General features: G+C 34.0%; 1 protein-coding gene across 1 annotated transcript; it reads left to right on the top strand.

Moving 5' to 3' along the window:
* Nucleotides 1–968: 968 nt before the first annotated feature.
* Nucleotides 969–16,238, top strand: LOC110819659 (P-loop containing nucleoside triphosphate hydrolases superfamily protein). The gene is made up of 13 exons (XM_022048935.1): nt 969–3,099; nt 3,226–3,382; nt 5,252–5,364; nt 5,583–5,684; nt 8,356–8,425; nt 8,898–8,953; nt 11,658–11,708; nt 11,951–12,055; nt 12,581–12,625; nt 13,347–13,437; nt 13,860–14,062; nt 15,443–15,529; nt 15,785–16,238. The coding sequence occupies exons 1-13, from the start codon at nt 1,936–1,938 to the stop codon at nt 15,953–15,955; spliced, it is 2,415 nt and encodes an 804-aa protein (XP_021904627.1). The 5' UTR covers nt 969–1,935; the 3' UTR covers nt 15,956–16,238.
* Nucleotides 16,239–17,395: the final 1,157 nt, after the last annotated feature.

Raw genomic sequence — 17,395 nt, 5'->3', positions numbered from 1 at the left:
TCTTCTCTGGCGAGGCACTGGCGGCTAGGGTTTTGTGGTCAGGTGTGGGTGGGGTTATTTATTCCTTTTGCCTTTTAATCTCAACCATCCATCAAGATTAAATCTGGACCGTCCGATCGCGATTTAATTGGGATTAAATCTGGGCCGTCCGTGCCTGATTGAATTTGGACCGTTCGTACGCGTGAATCTGGGTCGTCTGTGCGCGCGAGAACGGATCTGGGCTGTCCGATCGCGCGCATGCGGATCGCCCACGTGGCCGGTCCCGTGTCAGCATTTCCTTGCCACGCGGCGTGTCTTGGTTGGCCGGGGCTGCTGACCAGGCTGCTGACGTGGCACAACTTTTCTAAATTGCGTTTTAACCCCCAGTTTCCGATTTTCTTTTCAAAAACACTCACAGAATCCAAATTTTCATATATTTTTTCCAAAATCAATTTCAATTAAATTCAAATAATATTTTTACCCAATTTTATCATTATTATTATTATTATTTTCATTAAATTAAATTAAATTAAACTAAATAAAATAAAAATCTAAAAAAATTCAAATACAAAAAAAGAAAAATAAATAAAAATAATAAAAATGATATATAAAAAAAATATTTGGGTGTTACATATGAAATATATAAACTATAATTAAATTTTATGTACAAAATAATTCAAAAATTTAAGAATTAAATAGAATATAACAAATTTAAAACAAGCATAATATAGATTATTTTTAATTCCTTCTCTTAAAAATATTTATAATCATAATCTTATGAGTTCATTAGTATTATTTAATTTTATTTTATTATAAAAATATAATTCGAGAACAAAATATTTTTAATTATTAAAATATTAGATTCTTTTACATAAATAAAAAATTGATTTGTCTATATTTTGAACAAATAAAAAATAATATAAAAATCCATTTAAAAATCAATAATTAGTTTCATAAATTAGAGCTGCCAAAAATGTTACACTAATGTGAAAATATTCGAGCACGCCAAGATATTTGTGATCCATGCGAGAAGTATTTCGTGAATATCTCAAACTCTTGACTACTCTCGGAATAATTCCACTCCTCAAATTCTTCAGCGCTTCAATGGCGGACTTGGCGGCGGGAACGGCCGGGGAAACGTCGTCGTTAACTTTCTCCTGTTTGTCCTCCACGTAACCGCAGCCACGTTAACGATAAGTTTACCGGTGCGACACTGTCTTGAGTAGGAATAGGAACGAATATGGTCTATGATTCTTGAATGGTGGCCGCGGAAGACAACAGTCAGAACGCAGTAGTAGCTTGATCTCCCAAGGGATCGCAGAATCCTAAGGACTCTTTATTAAGTCGAATTGGAGTCGCTCCTCAGGAGATTTCTATCTTCAGAGAGCGTATTTAGAGAAGACCGGTATCCATGCCTGTCGGATCATCTTCTTCTCCGAGATCGATGCAGAACTGGCGCTGCACACTATAAAATTTTGGAAAGAAATGACCGATGATGGCAGTGATATGGTCGCGGATGGTGACCGGACGTTTCAGCGGTCACTAAATTGAACTCGAAGTCTAAGTCGTCCATCTTCATCTTCATCAGCGCATTACCGAGAAACCAAAGAGCGAAGGGTGACTGTGAATCAGACAGGGGAGAGTCAATTTATAAAGATCCCGGTTGGGAAAAGGTACCCCGACCGGGGAAGACCAGAATCTCAATCGCAAAGGAATCGGACGAGTTAGGTTTTGCCACGTCATTAGATCGCTTTTATATTTCTAGTCTATATTTTTCCCTTGAAAAAAAAAAAAAAAATTATCCTGGTTCTGGGAACATTTATAAGGCGCCTGTCAAGCAGCCTTCTCTTCGTTCCATCGCTCGGTCACTCTCATCGAAACCCTGATTTAGAGAACGTCGTTAATTGTTCTTCTGACCATCTCTGCCGTACCTAGGGTTCTTGTCAAGCTCTAATCATGGATCATTATTATCAGTATCATCAATGGCGACCTAGAGAAGCCCAACCGAACATATGCCCTGTTTGCACTATGTTGCACTTCCCGTTTTGCTCTCCGCAAGCGCCCTACAATCAGGAGAACCCTAATTTCCCACCTCAGGCCCATTACCCTCGACCCGGGTTCTCCCCCTATCCGGCACCGCCGAGAGCGCACCACTTCCACCGCCCCTATGCGGGTGCAGCTAACTCTACTGATGCTGGCTTCTATTATCCGAGACCATGGCAGCAGTCCGTGAACGATTCATACGGTAGTGCTGATGGTTATAAAGGCGAGGTGGATAGGAGTTATAAAAGGCCTAGGGTTGATGAGATCGGTTCTCATTCTGCTTCAGGCTCCTTTGCTGACGAGGGTTATCAACAACCTGTGACGATCTCGTTGGAGGATGAGCGGAGACTGAAGCTGATCCGTGATCACGGTGGTGCTGGTTTAGAAGGAGTAGCAGTGCCGCCTAGGAATCCGGAGATGTACAACTTTGAAGACGCCGCGAGCGTTGCCTCTGTTAACAGGAAAAGGCCGTTTTCAGAACAAGGACAAAACTATGTACTGAATAATGACGGAAATGGATTCCATAATGCAAACAATAATAAGGTGGATCAACAGGGAAATCTAACTCAGCGTTTGGCTTATTCTACTACTGATAGTTACTATACTCATAATTCACAGCAGATTCAGCCAAACGATTCAATGCCCGGGAATAATTGGCAAGCCTCTTATGATAAGGAGATGAGTTTTAGCGTTGCGATGGGGAATAATCAGATTAGACCACCGCAACCATATACAATAGAAAATTCTAATTATGCATCCCCAGAGGAAGTTACTGTTCCTGGAGCCGCTTTTCGGACGGTGAATACGAATGCACGAGGGGGGTACTTAACGATGGCCAGCGGTCAGCCTCCGCTTCCTGCTTCTCCACCGCCGCCGATTCCTTTGGATCCGCCAATCCAGCAGTTTACGGCTCGCTCATCGCCGCCAAACAAGACCTTTACTTTGTTTCCTGTTCCTGTGAACTCCTCTGCTATGGGTAATTCATCTTATCCAACAGTTGCTGAAGCTCATTCCTCGTCACAGCCTTATTATCATCACACACCACTTCCGCATTCATCTACTGCGTTTAATACGGAGGTATACCTAAGCTGATTGTTATGAGCTTCATTTATATCTTCTTTGGTAATTTGGGTGCATTTGGATTTTGTATCTGTTAAAAGTTCCTTCTCTGATGAACCCAATGGTTCTCATGCCATTTTCCAGGCATCGTCTATGCAATATGGAGTTGATGGTAAAGCTTTCCAGATGAAACAGATATCTTCAGATATGCCTAAAGTAATTGATGCTTCTCAATTGTTCAAGCCACCTCATCGGGCCTCCCGTCCTGATCATTTTGTGATAATATTACGAGGCTTACCAGGTTGGTCTCTTGAGTTGTATGTCTTATGAATATTTATACTTTTTATTTAAACAAAAAAATCTGAAGATACCAGATGAGCTTACAAAATATCACAATATAAGATCGCAAAACCTACATTTGTGGATTCAAGCCCTTTTTCATCCTTTAAAATGTTGGTTCTTTATATTTGATGTGAATCAAAATTTCACTAAGTGGGAGAAAATTCAGTTGATCATAACTTGAATATATATATATATATATATAGTGTTAACTCGCATTGGTGGTTTAAGTACAAATTTTTCTTGACATTTCTCCTCTTTTTATGAGTTTGGAATATAGGAGGATGATTGTAATTGCTTATGGTTTATGTGCCTGCTCCATTAATTTGCACTTGCAAAGGCAGGAAAATGATGCTTTTAGGTTTTTAAAAGTGATTTTAAGAAGATAGTAGACCTTATTTTTTACTTTTTAGGTGCTTATTTTTTAATATAATAAATTTACTTAGCTTCTTTTAGTATAGCAGATTTTTTTAACTACTCATCTTTATATTCACTTAAAGCTAATAATATATGTGAAATTATGTAAACTATAAATTATTTGTTATAAATATATAACTTTTATTAATTTTTTTTAAAGAATTATTTTTTGTAATTAACACTTCATCCAAGCACGTAACTGCTTATTTTTTAAATCAAAATTTGTTTGTTTCAAGTATCTTACTCCTCTAAGTAACATACTGCTTTAAGCAATTCCAAACACTCTTTAGGTTTTCTATGATCTTTGTTGCACCTGGCAGCTTTAGCTTTATTTTGGTAGGGTTTGAGAAAAAAATTTCTTTTCTAAAAAGTATGGTTTTAGTTGCTGTTATTAAAAGGGTACACTAATCAGGAATACTATAGTACTTAATAAATTATCTTTGACAAAATATTATTGATGTGCTATAGGAAATACTTGTATTTGGTGATAATGTATCTAAAGACATTATCGGAATACAAGTGTTGTAATATAATTATGCTATTTTTTAAACAAAACTTTTATTTGTTTAGAAGTTGAAGAAATTTCATCTTAAACTTCTGGAAAGACTATGGAAATATTTAGTGAGTAATTAGAATTTACTAATTATTTTTTATTTTCTTCTCTTGAAAGCAAATTTTATTGTTTTGAGAAAGTAACCATGTGTTTGCTTTCTAAAAGGAGCCAAATTTGCTCTTTCTAATTGAAATTTATTAAAATAAGAAAAACTAAGAAATACATCACCGGGCACTAATTTTCTAAAAACACTATCATCTTGGAAAAAAAAAGCAACTCAGAAAGCACAACTAAACGAAGCCTTCGCCTCTCAGTTTGTTTATTGTGGCTTCTTACTCCTTTTTTTCTGTTTTCCCTTTGTATAGAAGACAGTTTTTATTGGTTAAAAGAGAAAACAAAAAGTTATCTTGGGATAATGCAATTAAAGATGCAGTTAAAACTGTAAATTATTAAATGGTGTAATAATTCATGGTAGAATTCTGAAATTGCTGATCTGGATGTTGCTAATGTAAAAAAAGGTGATTAAACTTAAATGATGGATGGTAATTGAAAAGCTCTACCCCACTTAAAATATTGCAGCAAGTTGATTTCCTGGACTTGCATAATAGGACAAAACTTTCATTGATCCTGAACATAAATTTGATGCTGTTCTATATTATAAAAAATCATTTTATATGTGCTCTAGCTTGTTTTATCTTACTTCATACTGGCACTATAATCTATAAAAGTGTTTCACTTTTCTTTCCAGATGCTCTATGGTGAACTCCTAAAAAAATAATGGATTTGGTAAAGCATATTTAATATTCTTGAGCATGTTCTTTTGTCTTTTCTATCTTATTTATGCATTTGTCATGTTTACAGGTAGTGGGAAGAGCTATTTAGCAAAGATGTTGCGCGACATTGAGGTTGAAAACGGGGGTGATACTCCGCGAATTCATTCTATGGATGATTATTTCATGACTGAAGTTGAAAAGGTTTATTGCTTCCAGAATTCTTTTTTTGGTGTTCACATAGAACCCTTATTGGTCTTTTCATGTCTGGTTTTAGACATCATACACATCACATGGTACACACTTGAATATGTGTACCAAATGGGTAATGGAGACCCAATCATTGAAACATGTTTTATATTATCCCTAGCATTTGAACATTACTAAACATATGAATCATTATTTTCTCTTACATTTTGAAGATTGAGGAGAATGATGCATCAAAATTATCAAGTTCAGTTTGGAGCACGAAACCTGTGATAAAGAAGGTGATGGAATATTGTTATGAACCTGAAATGGAGGAGGTAATACCTGTTAGATTATGTAGAATGTCATAATATGGTGTTATATATGTGTATATTCTTCTTCACATGAAAGACCTTTGCCTTGCTTAGATTGTAAATCATATAAGATATTTTTCTTTTTTGGAAGAGAATCATATAAAACATTTTATTCAAATATTTTTAATAAATAACAAATTGGAATCAAAATTGCTGTTAAATTTTAAGGGATTATGTTTAAAGGTGTTAGTTTCTTTCTCCAAAAAGGTTGTTAGTTTCTTGTTAGGAACAAAATATCTCTTTATAAGATTTGCAACAGTGACAAGCTTAGATATTGCTGTGGTCCCTAAAATAGGATCTTGGTTAAGGTGTAGTGACCGCGAATTCCATTAAACTTTTAGAAAGTTTGCTGGAATTTCTTCCTTAATTTCCAATGTCTAATAGATTGGAAAGGGCTCATTAAGAGTGGACCTTCTATCTCTTGACGCTAGGGTCTTGTGGAGAGAGAACCTTTCAGTCTCTTGGATATGGAGGCAAGGCTCATTAACAGAGAGAACTTTGATCTGTTTGTTTAGAAGAAACTCCTATTTTCTTAAAAGGCAAATTTTACTGGCTGCTTTGTTGATAGGAACTGCAGATTTATATACGACATAATAGAAAAGATAATGATCTTACAACAATCTCCTAAAAGAATAGGTGATTTCCAAATTCCCTGGATAAATCCCAAATCTATCTCTAATAATTTTTTCCTACATCTAATAAAGCTAAAAAGATACGAACAGTTTCACACAAACCTCCAACTGCAGAAAATTTAATTGAAGTTTTTGTTTGGTCTTTGTGTGTAAATTGCTTGTTAGCCCGAAACACTGCTCCGTCCCCCGAAAGCGAGCTTGTCTTCAAGCATCTTGGAAGGGTATCTACTACCTTGTAGTTAACAGCCTGTAGACTCAAAGGCAACCCTGTCATGTTTTCTCTTCAATTGCCTTGCTCTGTTCTTGTTTTTTTTTTTTTGAAAGTAATAAATTATTAGTATTAATAGGCACCAAGAGAATGCAGCCTGTGTACAGGTTATTTACATGTCTATGAAGATATCAATAATGTCTCCAAAATCCTCATATGAATAAAGAGGATTACTCTTAATCAAAAAGCCAGGGTCTTGAAGCAAGAGTCTTTATTTCTACAAAAAGTAGATTCTATGCTCTCAACGGTTCTATTTCTTTCCTTCTAAATAACCCATAAGATAGCCAAGGAGATAAAGCTTGCTCTCTTCATACTTGGTCATGAGCATGTCCAGTCCTGATAATTTCTAGAAGGAAAGGAACTGTTGATGGAAAAACATAAGGCTCATTAGATCTTGTGATTGTGACACCCAACAAGAGGGACATCTACAAAAAGTAGATTCTATGCTCTCAACGGTTCTATTTCTTTCCTTCTAAATAACCCATAAGATAGCCAAGGAGATAAAGCTTGCTCTCTTCATACTTGGTCATGAGCATGTCCAGTCCTGATAATTTCTAGAAGGAAAGGAACTGTTGATGGAAAAACATAAGGCTCATTAGATCTTGTGATTGTGACACCCAACAAGAGGGACAACTACTTCAAACAGTCATCCATAACTTTTGGATTTGACACCAATTGTTTAAACTAGGATCTGGTTATGGGATATGCTGACTGTAATTTCCAGTAAACTTTTAGAGAGTTTGCCGGAATTTCTTTCTTTATTTCCAATATTTAATAGAGTGATAAGAGTTCATTAAGAGAGAACTCATTGATCTTTCAAGGATAAGGGCTCATTAAGAAGAGATATAGAGTTGAGGGCTTACTAGGAGAGAACCCTTTGATTGCTCGAGGGTAGAAAGAAGCTCTACTTTACTTAAAGACAAATTCTGCATGCTGCTTTATTTAGAGGAACTGCAGCTTTATATCCATCATTAGAGACAAGCCAAGATCCTTAACCTAGCTCTTAAATAATAAGTAAACTTAAAACTGCCTGGCTAACGTCCAAACTATCTGGAATAACTTCTTCCTAACCTAACAAAAAAAAAAATTAAAAAAAAAAAAAACAAAGAGGCCAAGACTAGCTGCAAAGGAACTCTTAAGGACTTTTACATTTTCTTGTATTCGTCTGTATTATTACTGATTGGCTCATAACAGATATTTTACAAGTTGTTGATTTTCTTGTTCCTTGATGGAATTAACTCTGGCTTGTTGAAGGGCAACCTCCAACCATTAGAGTACTCATTATCTGTAAGTTAAAGGAAAAAAAGAGAAGGCAAAAAATATTTGCTGCCAAATCACTTCTCCATAAACTGATATTAAACAAGTACTTTGGTTTGGGACATTGTTGTGTGGCATTTAGTTGAATGCAGACGAGGCTTTGCTTGAATTCCTTTGTTGGATAAATTGGCTTATGGAACCTCTCAGTTTTGGTTATCCCATCGTAACAGGTGGTTGTTGATAAGTGGACATTCCACATACTGTTTTCGTTTTACTATATTTCTTTTGATTAAGCTGATGACTAAATCTATGCTTTGGTTGTCTTATGTGGGTCATGGCCCCTTTTGTATTGCCATTTTAAATTAAATAAATACCCCAAATATGCAACAAGTTTTGATAAATTTCTATCTTTCTTGTGCATGATGTTTGCAATTTCGTTGTCTTTTGAAATACTGGTACCAATGTGTATGGGCTTCAGGCTTATCGAACAAGCATGCTGAAAGCTTTTAAGAGGACTCTTGAGGAGGGGATTTTCACTTTCGTAATCGGTATGAGTTGCCTTTTCTTTATCTTATCACCATGTTTAAGGATACTGGCAATTTTTAGATATTTTTTTCTTTTCTACTGTTAACTGGTGTCCTGTGTTGAGAAGTGGGTACTAATATGGTGTCTTGGTTTCTTTTGGTTTAATGATGATGAGGAAATGGCTTTTTGGGTTTTCCATTCCAGAAGGCAGGTTCATGCAAAACCTCGCTGAATTGTATTTAGTTTAGGGAGATTAAGATGCTTTTACTGTTTTCTACCAAAAAAATTTCACTCATTAGGCATTTAAACTAAGATGAAATACTTCAAGGTTCTTCCAGTTATGCTGGCTTATTACAGAGATCAGCGATTCAACAATCTAGTTTGGTTGTAAATTAAGTGGTCCAGTGCCTGTGCACTGCTTCTTTCACTAACTACAGATGCAGTTTTGTTTCGGCAATTGACCCTTTTGTTGCTGGTATGTGTGCCTCGTCTTAGTGGATGACCGCAATCTGCGGGTAGCTGATTTTGCTCAGTTTTGGGCAACCGCAAAGGTATACTCTTAATTCTTTCTTCCTTGCAACCACTGCAAGTATGCATTTTCCTGTTAGCTGGAAACACTTTAAAGGTCTGCAGGCCATCCTGTTGTTACTTAATTCTTGTTGAGGTTTAAGCATATGATCTCAATTTGCTTCGTTTGTATGCTGTTTTTCTCTTAGTTACACTGACCTGTTAGTTAATACTTGTGGGTTAGTGCTTATTTTTTCATCCTTGTTGTCCTTCAGCTTTTCGAGCATTCTGGGGCTTTTTAGATATTTTGACAACCCTTAGATTATGGATCCTTATCTTTTTCTCTCTCTGTATCTGCAAGAGACATAGTTATTTTATGCAAGTTCATCACCCAGTTCTTGTCTTACAAGACAAATATTTTCTAAATCTTCTGCTCTGGTGCCTTATTTCAGATTTCCACCTCCTCTTCTATCATCTTACCCCCTTACCCCACCATTTCTAGCAATTGCAAGTTTTTGTGTTGTCAATATATGAACTCTATTATTACCTCTTGGGATGAAATAATAATCTTCTATTACATTATTGGGAAGATTATTCATAAATGGAAAACACTGAACAATGAGGAAGATGTGATGTGCAATAAGTTTTTTTTTTTTTTGGGTTTTCTTCTGACTGTGAACTTGCTTTGTCTCTTGATCTTGTTTGACATTTTAGTCCGCTCCTTTTGCTATTAAACTTGGCTAGAAGAATATCGTAATTAGCTATTTGCAATATTGGAAATGGCATATTGTCCATCTACTTTATTAGATTTCCTTGAGTGCTTGAGAGTCCAATTTGTTTGTTGGTGCACCCAAGTTTAGTTTTTGTTCCAAAATGCTTCTTGACTTGTTTCATGCTTTTTCACCTGAGAGCTTACTTATTGGTTGATTGGGATGTGGTGTTGTTTTTTCTAGGCTGCCATAATTTCAACACATCTTATTGTATTTCCTTGGCCATTTTAACAATGGATTGTTCTGTTACAGTTGGAGCAATTTTTAATTACTAAGTAGTTGTATTTCAGTATAGGGCCTTGGGCAGTTGTTTGAATTTTATCATCTATGGTTGTTTGCCTTTGCTTGAATATGCATTTATTGCGCCTTTAGTTGTTATGCAGATTGTGGTTTATTTTATAATTTTTTGGTGTCTAGTTACCAATTTCATTATGTTTATGATAATTTTATGAAAAATTTTGGTTCACCTTTAAATGAAAATTTTGAAAGAAGATGTTACAAAAGGTTCAAATTTTTTCAAGAATGAAGGAACTTGGAAAACTCAAATAACTTCACAACAATCAGCAATACTTCTTAAGATCATTTGCTGCTGTTGAATTGAGGCACCCAGCTTGATCTCTAATTCACCTGAGCATTGTTTCTAAACTGCTGGATTTTTTAATGAAGCACTTCCATTATTTGGTTTTCGCTATATGATGCTTAAGTAGTATGGTTTTTTGGGATCCTTTGATTTTGAGGTTGGGTGTGCACTGTATGAAAGGTGGTCCATTTGAAATCCATATTTAGGGGATTTGTTGATGGACCTTTATATGGGGAAACCAATGCATTTCTTGATGATTAGCATAATTCACTGAGCGTTGTTTCTAACCTGCTGGATTTTTTTAATGAAGCACTTCCATTATTTGGTTTTCGCTATATGATGCTTAGGTAGTATGGTTTTATGGGATCCTTTGATTTTGAGGTTGGGTGTGCACTGTATGAAAGGTGGTCCATTTGAAATCCATATTTAGGGGATTTGTTGATAGACCTTTATATGGGGAAACCAATGCATTTCTTGATGATTAGCATAATTCACCTGAGCATTGTTTCTAAACTGCTGGATTTTTTTAATGAAGCACTTCCATTATTTGGTTTTTGCTATATGATGCTTAGGTAGTATGGTTTTATGGGATCCTTTGATTTTGAGGTTGGTTGTGCACTGTATGAAAGGTGGTCCATTTGAAATCCATATTTAGGGGATTTTTTGATAGACCTTTATATGGGGAAACCAATGCATTTCTTGATGATTAGCATAATTTACCTGAGCATTGTTTCTAAACTGCTGGATTTTTTTAATGAAGCACTTCCATTATTTGGTTTTCGCTATATGATGCTTAGGTAGTATGGTTTTATGGGATCCTTTGATTTTGAGGTTGGGTGTGCACTGTATGAAAGGTGGTCCATTTGAAATCCATATTTAGGGGATTTGTTTATAGACCTTTATATGGGGAAACCATGCATTTCTTGATGATTAGCATAATTCACCTGAGCATTGTTTCTAAACTGCTGGATTTTTTTAATGAAGCACTTCCATTATTTGGTTTTCGCTATATGATGCTTTATATGGGGAAACCATGCATTTCTTGATGATTAGCATAATTCACCTGAGCATTGTTTCTAAACTGCTGGATTTTTTTAATGAAGCACTTCCATTATTTGGTTTTCACTATATGATGCTTACGAAGTATGGTTTTATGGGATCCTTTGATTTTGAGGTTGGGTGTGCACTGTATGAAAGGTGGTCCATTTGAAATCCATATTTAGGGGATTTGTTTATAGATCTTTATATGGGGAAACCAATGCATTTCTTGATGATTAGCATAATTACTATATTGTCTTTAACGATGACGATACTGATGAGGCTAAATGACAGTACAGTTGATTTTTGCTTTCATTTTCTGTTAAATTTCTCTGCTAACTGAGCATTATATTCTTGCAGCGATCAGGCTATGAAGTTTACATATTAGAGGCTACATATAGGGATCCAGTGGTCAGTTTCTTAAGTTTTACATTCTTTTTGAGTTATATCAGTGATTTAAGTTTATAATTTTCTTCTGAAACTTCTGTCATTGGCACAATTTCTTATGATTCCCATATATGTAATTTTTTTTTGGTTTTTTCCCTGTAATTTTTTTTTAGTTTCTTTTATTTGAAAAGGAAGTGTTGACAGGCAAGATTGGAGTTCCTCTCCCTCAATTCTTCCATTATGCTGATAGCTAGATGGATTTTCAGGGTTGTGCAGCTAGGAATGTGCATGGTTTTACACTAGATGAAATACAAAAGATGGCGGGACAGTGGGAGGAAGCTCCATCATTATATATGCAACTAGAAATCAAGGTCTCCTGTCATTGTTTCAGTTTGTTTTTATTTTTTTAATAAGAAGAATTTGGTGTGGATGTTGGGAAGTTCTATAAAGAAAAAAAATTGTCAGAAAAAGTATTTGACTAAAAATTGTCGATTTAAAAGGAAGAAATAAAAAGTTATACTATCAACTGGGGATTTATTAGCAGATAAAGTACACTTTAAAACCTTGTGGTTTAAATTTTTTCAATTTTCGTACTTTTGATTTTTTTGCTGGAATTTAGTGCCTGTTGTTTCATAGTTTCTCATTTTACATAATACGATTAGGTTTTAAGGACATTGATGTTCAAGATAAGCAAATCAAAATTAGGAAAAAATCCAATATATTAAAAAAGTGACAGTCTTGTTTAAAATGAAAAAAGATAAACCAAACCACATGGTATTTTGCCCTGTAATTTGCTCTTATTAGCCTATGATATTTTAATAAAATTGAGGACCTTTCTTGTTAATTTTGTCACTTGTATTATATCTGATGCTATGTTTTTTTTTTGGCTCTGACAGTCATTGTTTCATGGGGATGACCTGAAGGAAAGTGGAATTCAAGAGGTAAGTGCTTTTCCTTAAATGGATCCTATTTTAATGGGAACTTGATGAGTTGATCTGTCTACACGTCTTGCTTCTACTGCTATATTAGGAGTTACTCCACGTATTGTTTGATGTAAAACAGATAGTGGATTTGTTGCTGTTTTTTGTTGAATCTTTTTCAAGACTCAATTGATAATTTGATTAGCCGATGATTTTTTTCCATGTTTTAGAAGTGAATAAATATTAAATCACGGTATTTTTTTTTATCTTATCTATAATATGATGGGCTTTTTCCTGATGATAATTGAATTCATATAGAACTGGGATGAGGTGGAACTTGCCAAACATAAGTACTTTAGGAGCATGGGAAGATTCATTCTAGTACTTTGGTTATATCTGTGTATATCCAGGTCCATGCAAAATGTTTACTGATTTTGGGCTAAAAAATACTAGTAGTCCTGTTAATCTCATTTGCCCCCCCCCCCTGTCTTACTGTTAATTTCTTCTAACTGAACTTAAATTGGTTGAAAATTTAAATAAAAGAAATGTATCCTCGATAGCATGTTGTAGTGTTCCTTGTTATGAATAAAGAATGCCAATTAGTGATTTTAATAATTCATGATAATCATTAATGAATGTAGACTTTGAAGTTTGAACCATAGGACACTAGTTGCTCTCTTGTTTCTTCAGTCTATATTCTCCTACCTTCACTGATCTTAAATTTTTTTATCCAATCTGCCAGGTAGACATGGATATGGAAGATGATTCTGGACTGCCAGAGCAAAAGCCCGAGAGGAGCATAGTACATCCTGCTTTGAACAATGGACCCGAAGGTATACATTAATTCCTTGCTTCTAATACTTAAATAGGAATATTTAACTCTCTGAATTACTTTATCTTTATGGGTACATCTTTGCCACGCAACCTTTTTGTTCTTTTGGGATATATGTGCACTGCAGCAGAGATGGTAAACTGGATTGAGTCAGGTTTGGTAGTTTCAAGTTTTCAGGTAATTGGAGGTCTCAATGTAATTTTTGAGCAGTTGGTCTAGTAAGTTGCAGAGGGTTAAGTCAGTTTTCTGGATGTTTTTACCAAGATATAAAATCTATTTCTTTGTGAGAGAGAGGACAAGCTTTCAGAACTCATTTCCGGGGAGGCTTCTCTCACCTCTTTCTTAGATCCATCAAAATTTTCATTTTTAACAAGTGATAAACATGTAAATTGGATTTTAATTTTCTGCAATTCCACATTTTAGATTCTTCAAATGATGGAAAGAGATGGGATGCAGAAGGGAGCCGTCCAACAGAAGTGAAAGAGTTAAGCAGGAGCAAATGGTCAAATGATCTAGAGGAAGATGACAGAGAATTTTCTGATGGTGTAAGGGGTAATCTAAATGCCCTCTCTGGGTTGATCAAAGCGTATGGGAAGGGAGGAAAATCTGTTCGGTGGGGTGATCAGGTATTTATTGTTTTGGAATAATAATACTTAGTAATTTTTTGCTGATGTGCAATATTGCATCTGTTTCATACTTTGAAGCTTGCTCACGTCTTGACTGTTCAGTTTTTCTGTGAACTTGTTAGCTTTTTGCTTCAAGAGGATGAAAGATAATCATTGAACATTTTATTGCCTATTTAACAACTCATTTGAATGGATCTGTAGGTAACATCTGTTTTCAGAAGTTATTGGTGATTTCAATTCATTTTTGTGCATGTTAATTTAGCCTGGTGGAAAAATCAATATTTTTTTAGTTACTGCAGTTGCGTTGTTTTAAAGTCACATACACCCTCTTGCCGACCTGGTCTAATATCCCTCTCATTTTAACTTATAAAAAAACTGCAATCTAGAGTCTTCCGATGGGACATGCTGTGTATGCTTTAGACAATATGACTGACCTTATTTTTTGTTCAATAAGAGTCTATAAGCCTTTCAACAGTTTCTAAATCTTTTCTACACATTTGGTAAACAACCAAAAGCTTATAAATCATGCAACTTATAAGTTCATCAATAGTTTTTTTTTTTTTTTGAGATAAAAAGTATAAGTTCATCAATAGTGTTTTGAAAACTTTTGGCTCCCAACTTTTTTTTTTAGAGAGCTTACTCTAAAAAATGCTATTGTTAATGAAGTAAAATACTTAGCTATCCCTTAGTTATTTATAATATTTTAATTTTTGTTGCTTACAATTCATGATGTACTGTTATAAGTTCCTGTAAAAAAGGTGAACTGAACACCTTATTATTTTACTTAAAAAGTGAGACATATTCCATGGAATTGTTTGGGAGGAAAATATGATGGAGTAAGCTGGAAAAAAACAGGAGGTCCTTTTGCCGACAGAAAAACAATGTAGTTACTTTGATGGAATTTGAACTAAGCAGAGCAGTATCTTATGTTTGATGAATGATTTATATTGTCTCCTGGACATTCTAGATGTGTGCTAATGATCACATGTGGTTACAAGTTTGGCCTTCATAATAGAGTTATCTGCTCTTTATGATTGCATGATGGCTGGAGCCAATGCAAGTGGGATGTCATATATAATTTCTGTATGACTATTCTTATTTCAAAAAAAAAGTTCTGTATGACTATTCTGTTGGGTGCAATGTCGACAGAAATGCAGTTGTCAAGGGATGTTGACAGATTGAATTACCAAATTATAGGCATCATCACTATTAAGCGACAAGCATGCCATGCCATGTCATGTCAATGTGACAACCAAAATATTGGAGTTTTCAGTTTTCCTTTTATGATTTGAAATGTTTTCACTTGATTAGTTCTTCAATTTCAATTAAGTGATTTTTACTATCCTGCTGACCAATTGAGTTTGCCTCCATTTCCTTCAGGGTGCTAATACTGGATTTTTTATTGGCGCTGCCAAGAAGGCAAATGTGTTCTCTTTAGTAATTGGACCTGGTGCCGGTTACAACTCGGTAAGTAAGATAGATGTCGTTTCAATTTTACATATATAGATGGCCAAAGAAACAAAAAGTATTTTATCATGATATCTTTTAATGCCAAATAGCTTCGTTATCCAAACAGAATAGTTGAGTTTTCAAGCATGTGTAGTCCAACCAGTAGGTGTTATGCTTTTTATGGATTGGTAATTTGTATTGCTTTCCTGGGTAGCCAGATTGATGCTATCATCCGACAATAATAATCTTGTAAGATGTTTTTAACACTTGCAGAAGTCTAACCCATTGCATGAAGAGGAGAGCTCAACATCAACTAATAGCATTGGGAAGTCCAACAAGCGAAGTATCTTCCAGGAGCAACTGCGAGCAGAGCGAGAATCCTTCAAGGTTGTTTTTGATAGGAGAAAACAGAGAATTGGTGGGCTTGATCTGGACGATGAGTAATTTTTAGTCTTATAATTAGCAGTTTTGGATATCTTTTGTATCGTTCTTTCCAGCTTTCAATAAGCTGTTGTTGTAATTGTGTAGAGAAGAAAAAGTGGCCTTCTTCGATTTTGTAGTCTGGACAATCTTTTGCAGATTTTGAGGAATGCAAGACCAAATCTCAATTTCTGTTGAGGTTCATGTCAGTCTTTAGATTTGGGATGAACATATCTCTAGATTTTCTTGTACTTAAAAAAGAGTGTTTTGTAATAATCACCTTAGCAACAGCTTGCAACCCTCTCCAGTCTGTTTATATGTAGTTTTAATATGGTTTTAGTTTGGTTCAGGTTGGTAGTTTTAGGATGATTTAAAAGTTTTCTCAAATGAAAATTATACATATACATGTATGTATGTGTGTGTGTGTGTACTTATAAAAATAAGTAATGACCATTATTAACACATTTCGTAGCCTTATTTATCTTTAAATAGAAAATAAAATTTGATTAAATTATATAATTTTTAAATTATAAAACTAGAACAAAGCAATACTCAAAATTATAATTTGAACAATAATATATAATTTCAATAATTATATAATTGATGAGAGTTGAGTTTGTTTTTTTTTATTAGTTGAAAAAAAACAATATATTTAATTTTTTTAAAATATTAAAATAAAATTTAAATAATATTCAAAATTTATAACTTATAATTTACAATTTAAATAACAATTTAATAAAAAAAATATTATACAGTATAATTTATCATCATCAATTATGATTTTTTGTTATCAATTTAAGATCTATATATTTGAATTATTTAGCTCAGCAGAACCCAAATTTTTTTCATTATATATACTAATTTAATGTTATGTATCTAACAAAAAAATATGAGAAAAAAAACTCATAAAAGATAGATTTTATTTGAGATCAAAGAATTTAGTCATGGAATAAAAAATTTATTAAAATAATATTGAATCAGAAATATAATTTTTTTTAAAATTCAGATTATTATACCAAATTTTTTTACTGAAAAGTTTGCAAATAGTAAATTAATGGATGATTTTTTATGTGTATTTTATTTTAATCTTCAATGGATTTTTTCTTCGCTTTGTTTCTTACTTTTTAAAGACGAACAAAAAAATATTATATTTTTCAATTGATTATATAGTTTGTCACATAATATAAAATATGTTTAACATTGTAAAGTTACATAATATAAAATATGATACAACATTCATACAACTAAGAAAAAAAAAATAATGTTCCAACTTTTCTTGATCATAAATTTTAGAAGAGTTAATAATATTTTGAACATTAATAAAATATGTTATTAATGTCGCAGAAAATTAGAGGGAAATGTTTGAAAATTTTAAAACAATAATATTTTTTAGTCTTTGTCAAAAAAGGGAGACAATTGCTATAAATATAACAAATTTTAGCAAATAAAAAAGATATAATTTTG

This window comes from Carica papaya, chromosome 9 (assembly GCF_054855325.1).
Source record: "Carica papaya isolate Zhongbai chromosome 9, ASM5485532v1, whole genome shotgun sequence".
NCBI classification, from domain to species: domain Eukaryota; kingdom Viridiplantae; phylum Streptophyta; class Magnoliopsida; order Brassicales; family Caricaceae; genus Carica; species Carica papaya.
The sequence above is the reverse complement of the archived record's forward strand: the minus strand, read 5'-3'. Positions and strand labels throughout refer to the sequence as shown.

Bases quoted from the DNA above. Each gene is read 5' to 3' on its own strand.
- LOC110819659 (XM_022048935.1), top strand. From the start codon at position 1,936: ATGGATCATTATTATCAGTATCATCAATGGCGACCTAGAGAAGCCCAA. The intron at 11,709-11,950 runs GTCAGTTTCTTA...ATGGATTTTCAG, and splicing joins CTACATATAGGGATCCAGTG to GGTTGTGCAGCTAGGAATGT. The intron at 15,530-15,784 runs GTAAGTAAGATA...TAACACTTGCAG, and splicing joins CTGGTGCCGGTTACAACTCG to AAGTCTAACCCATTGCATGA.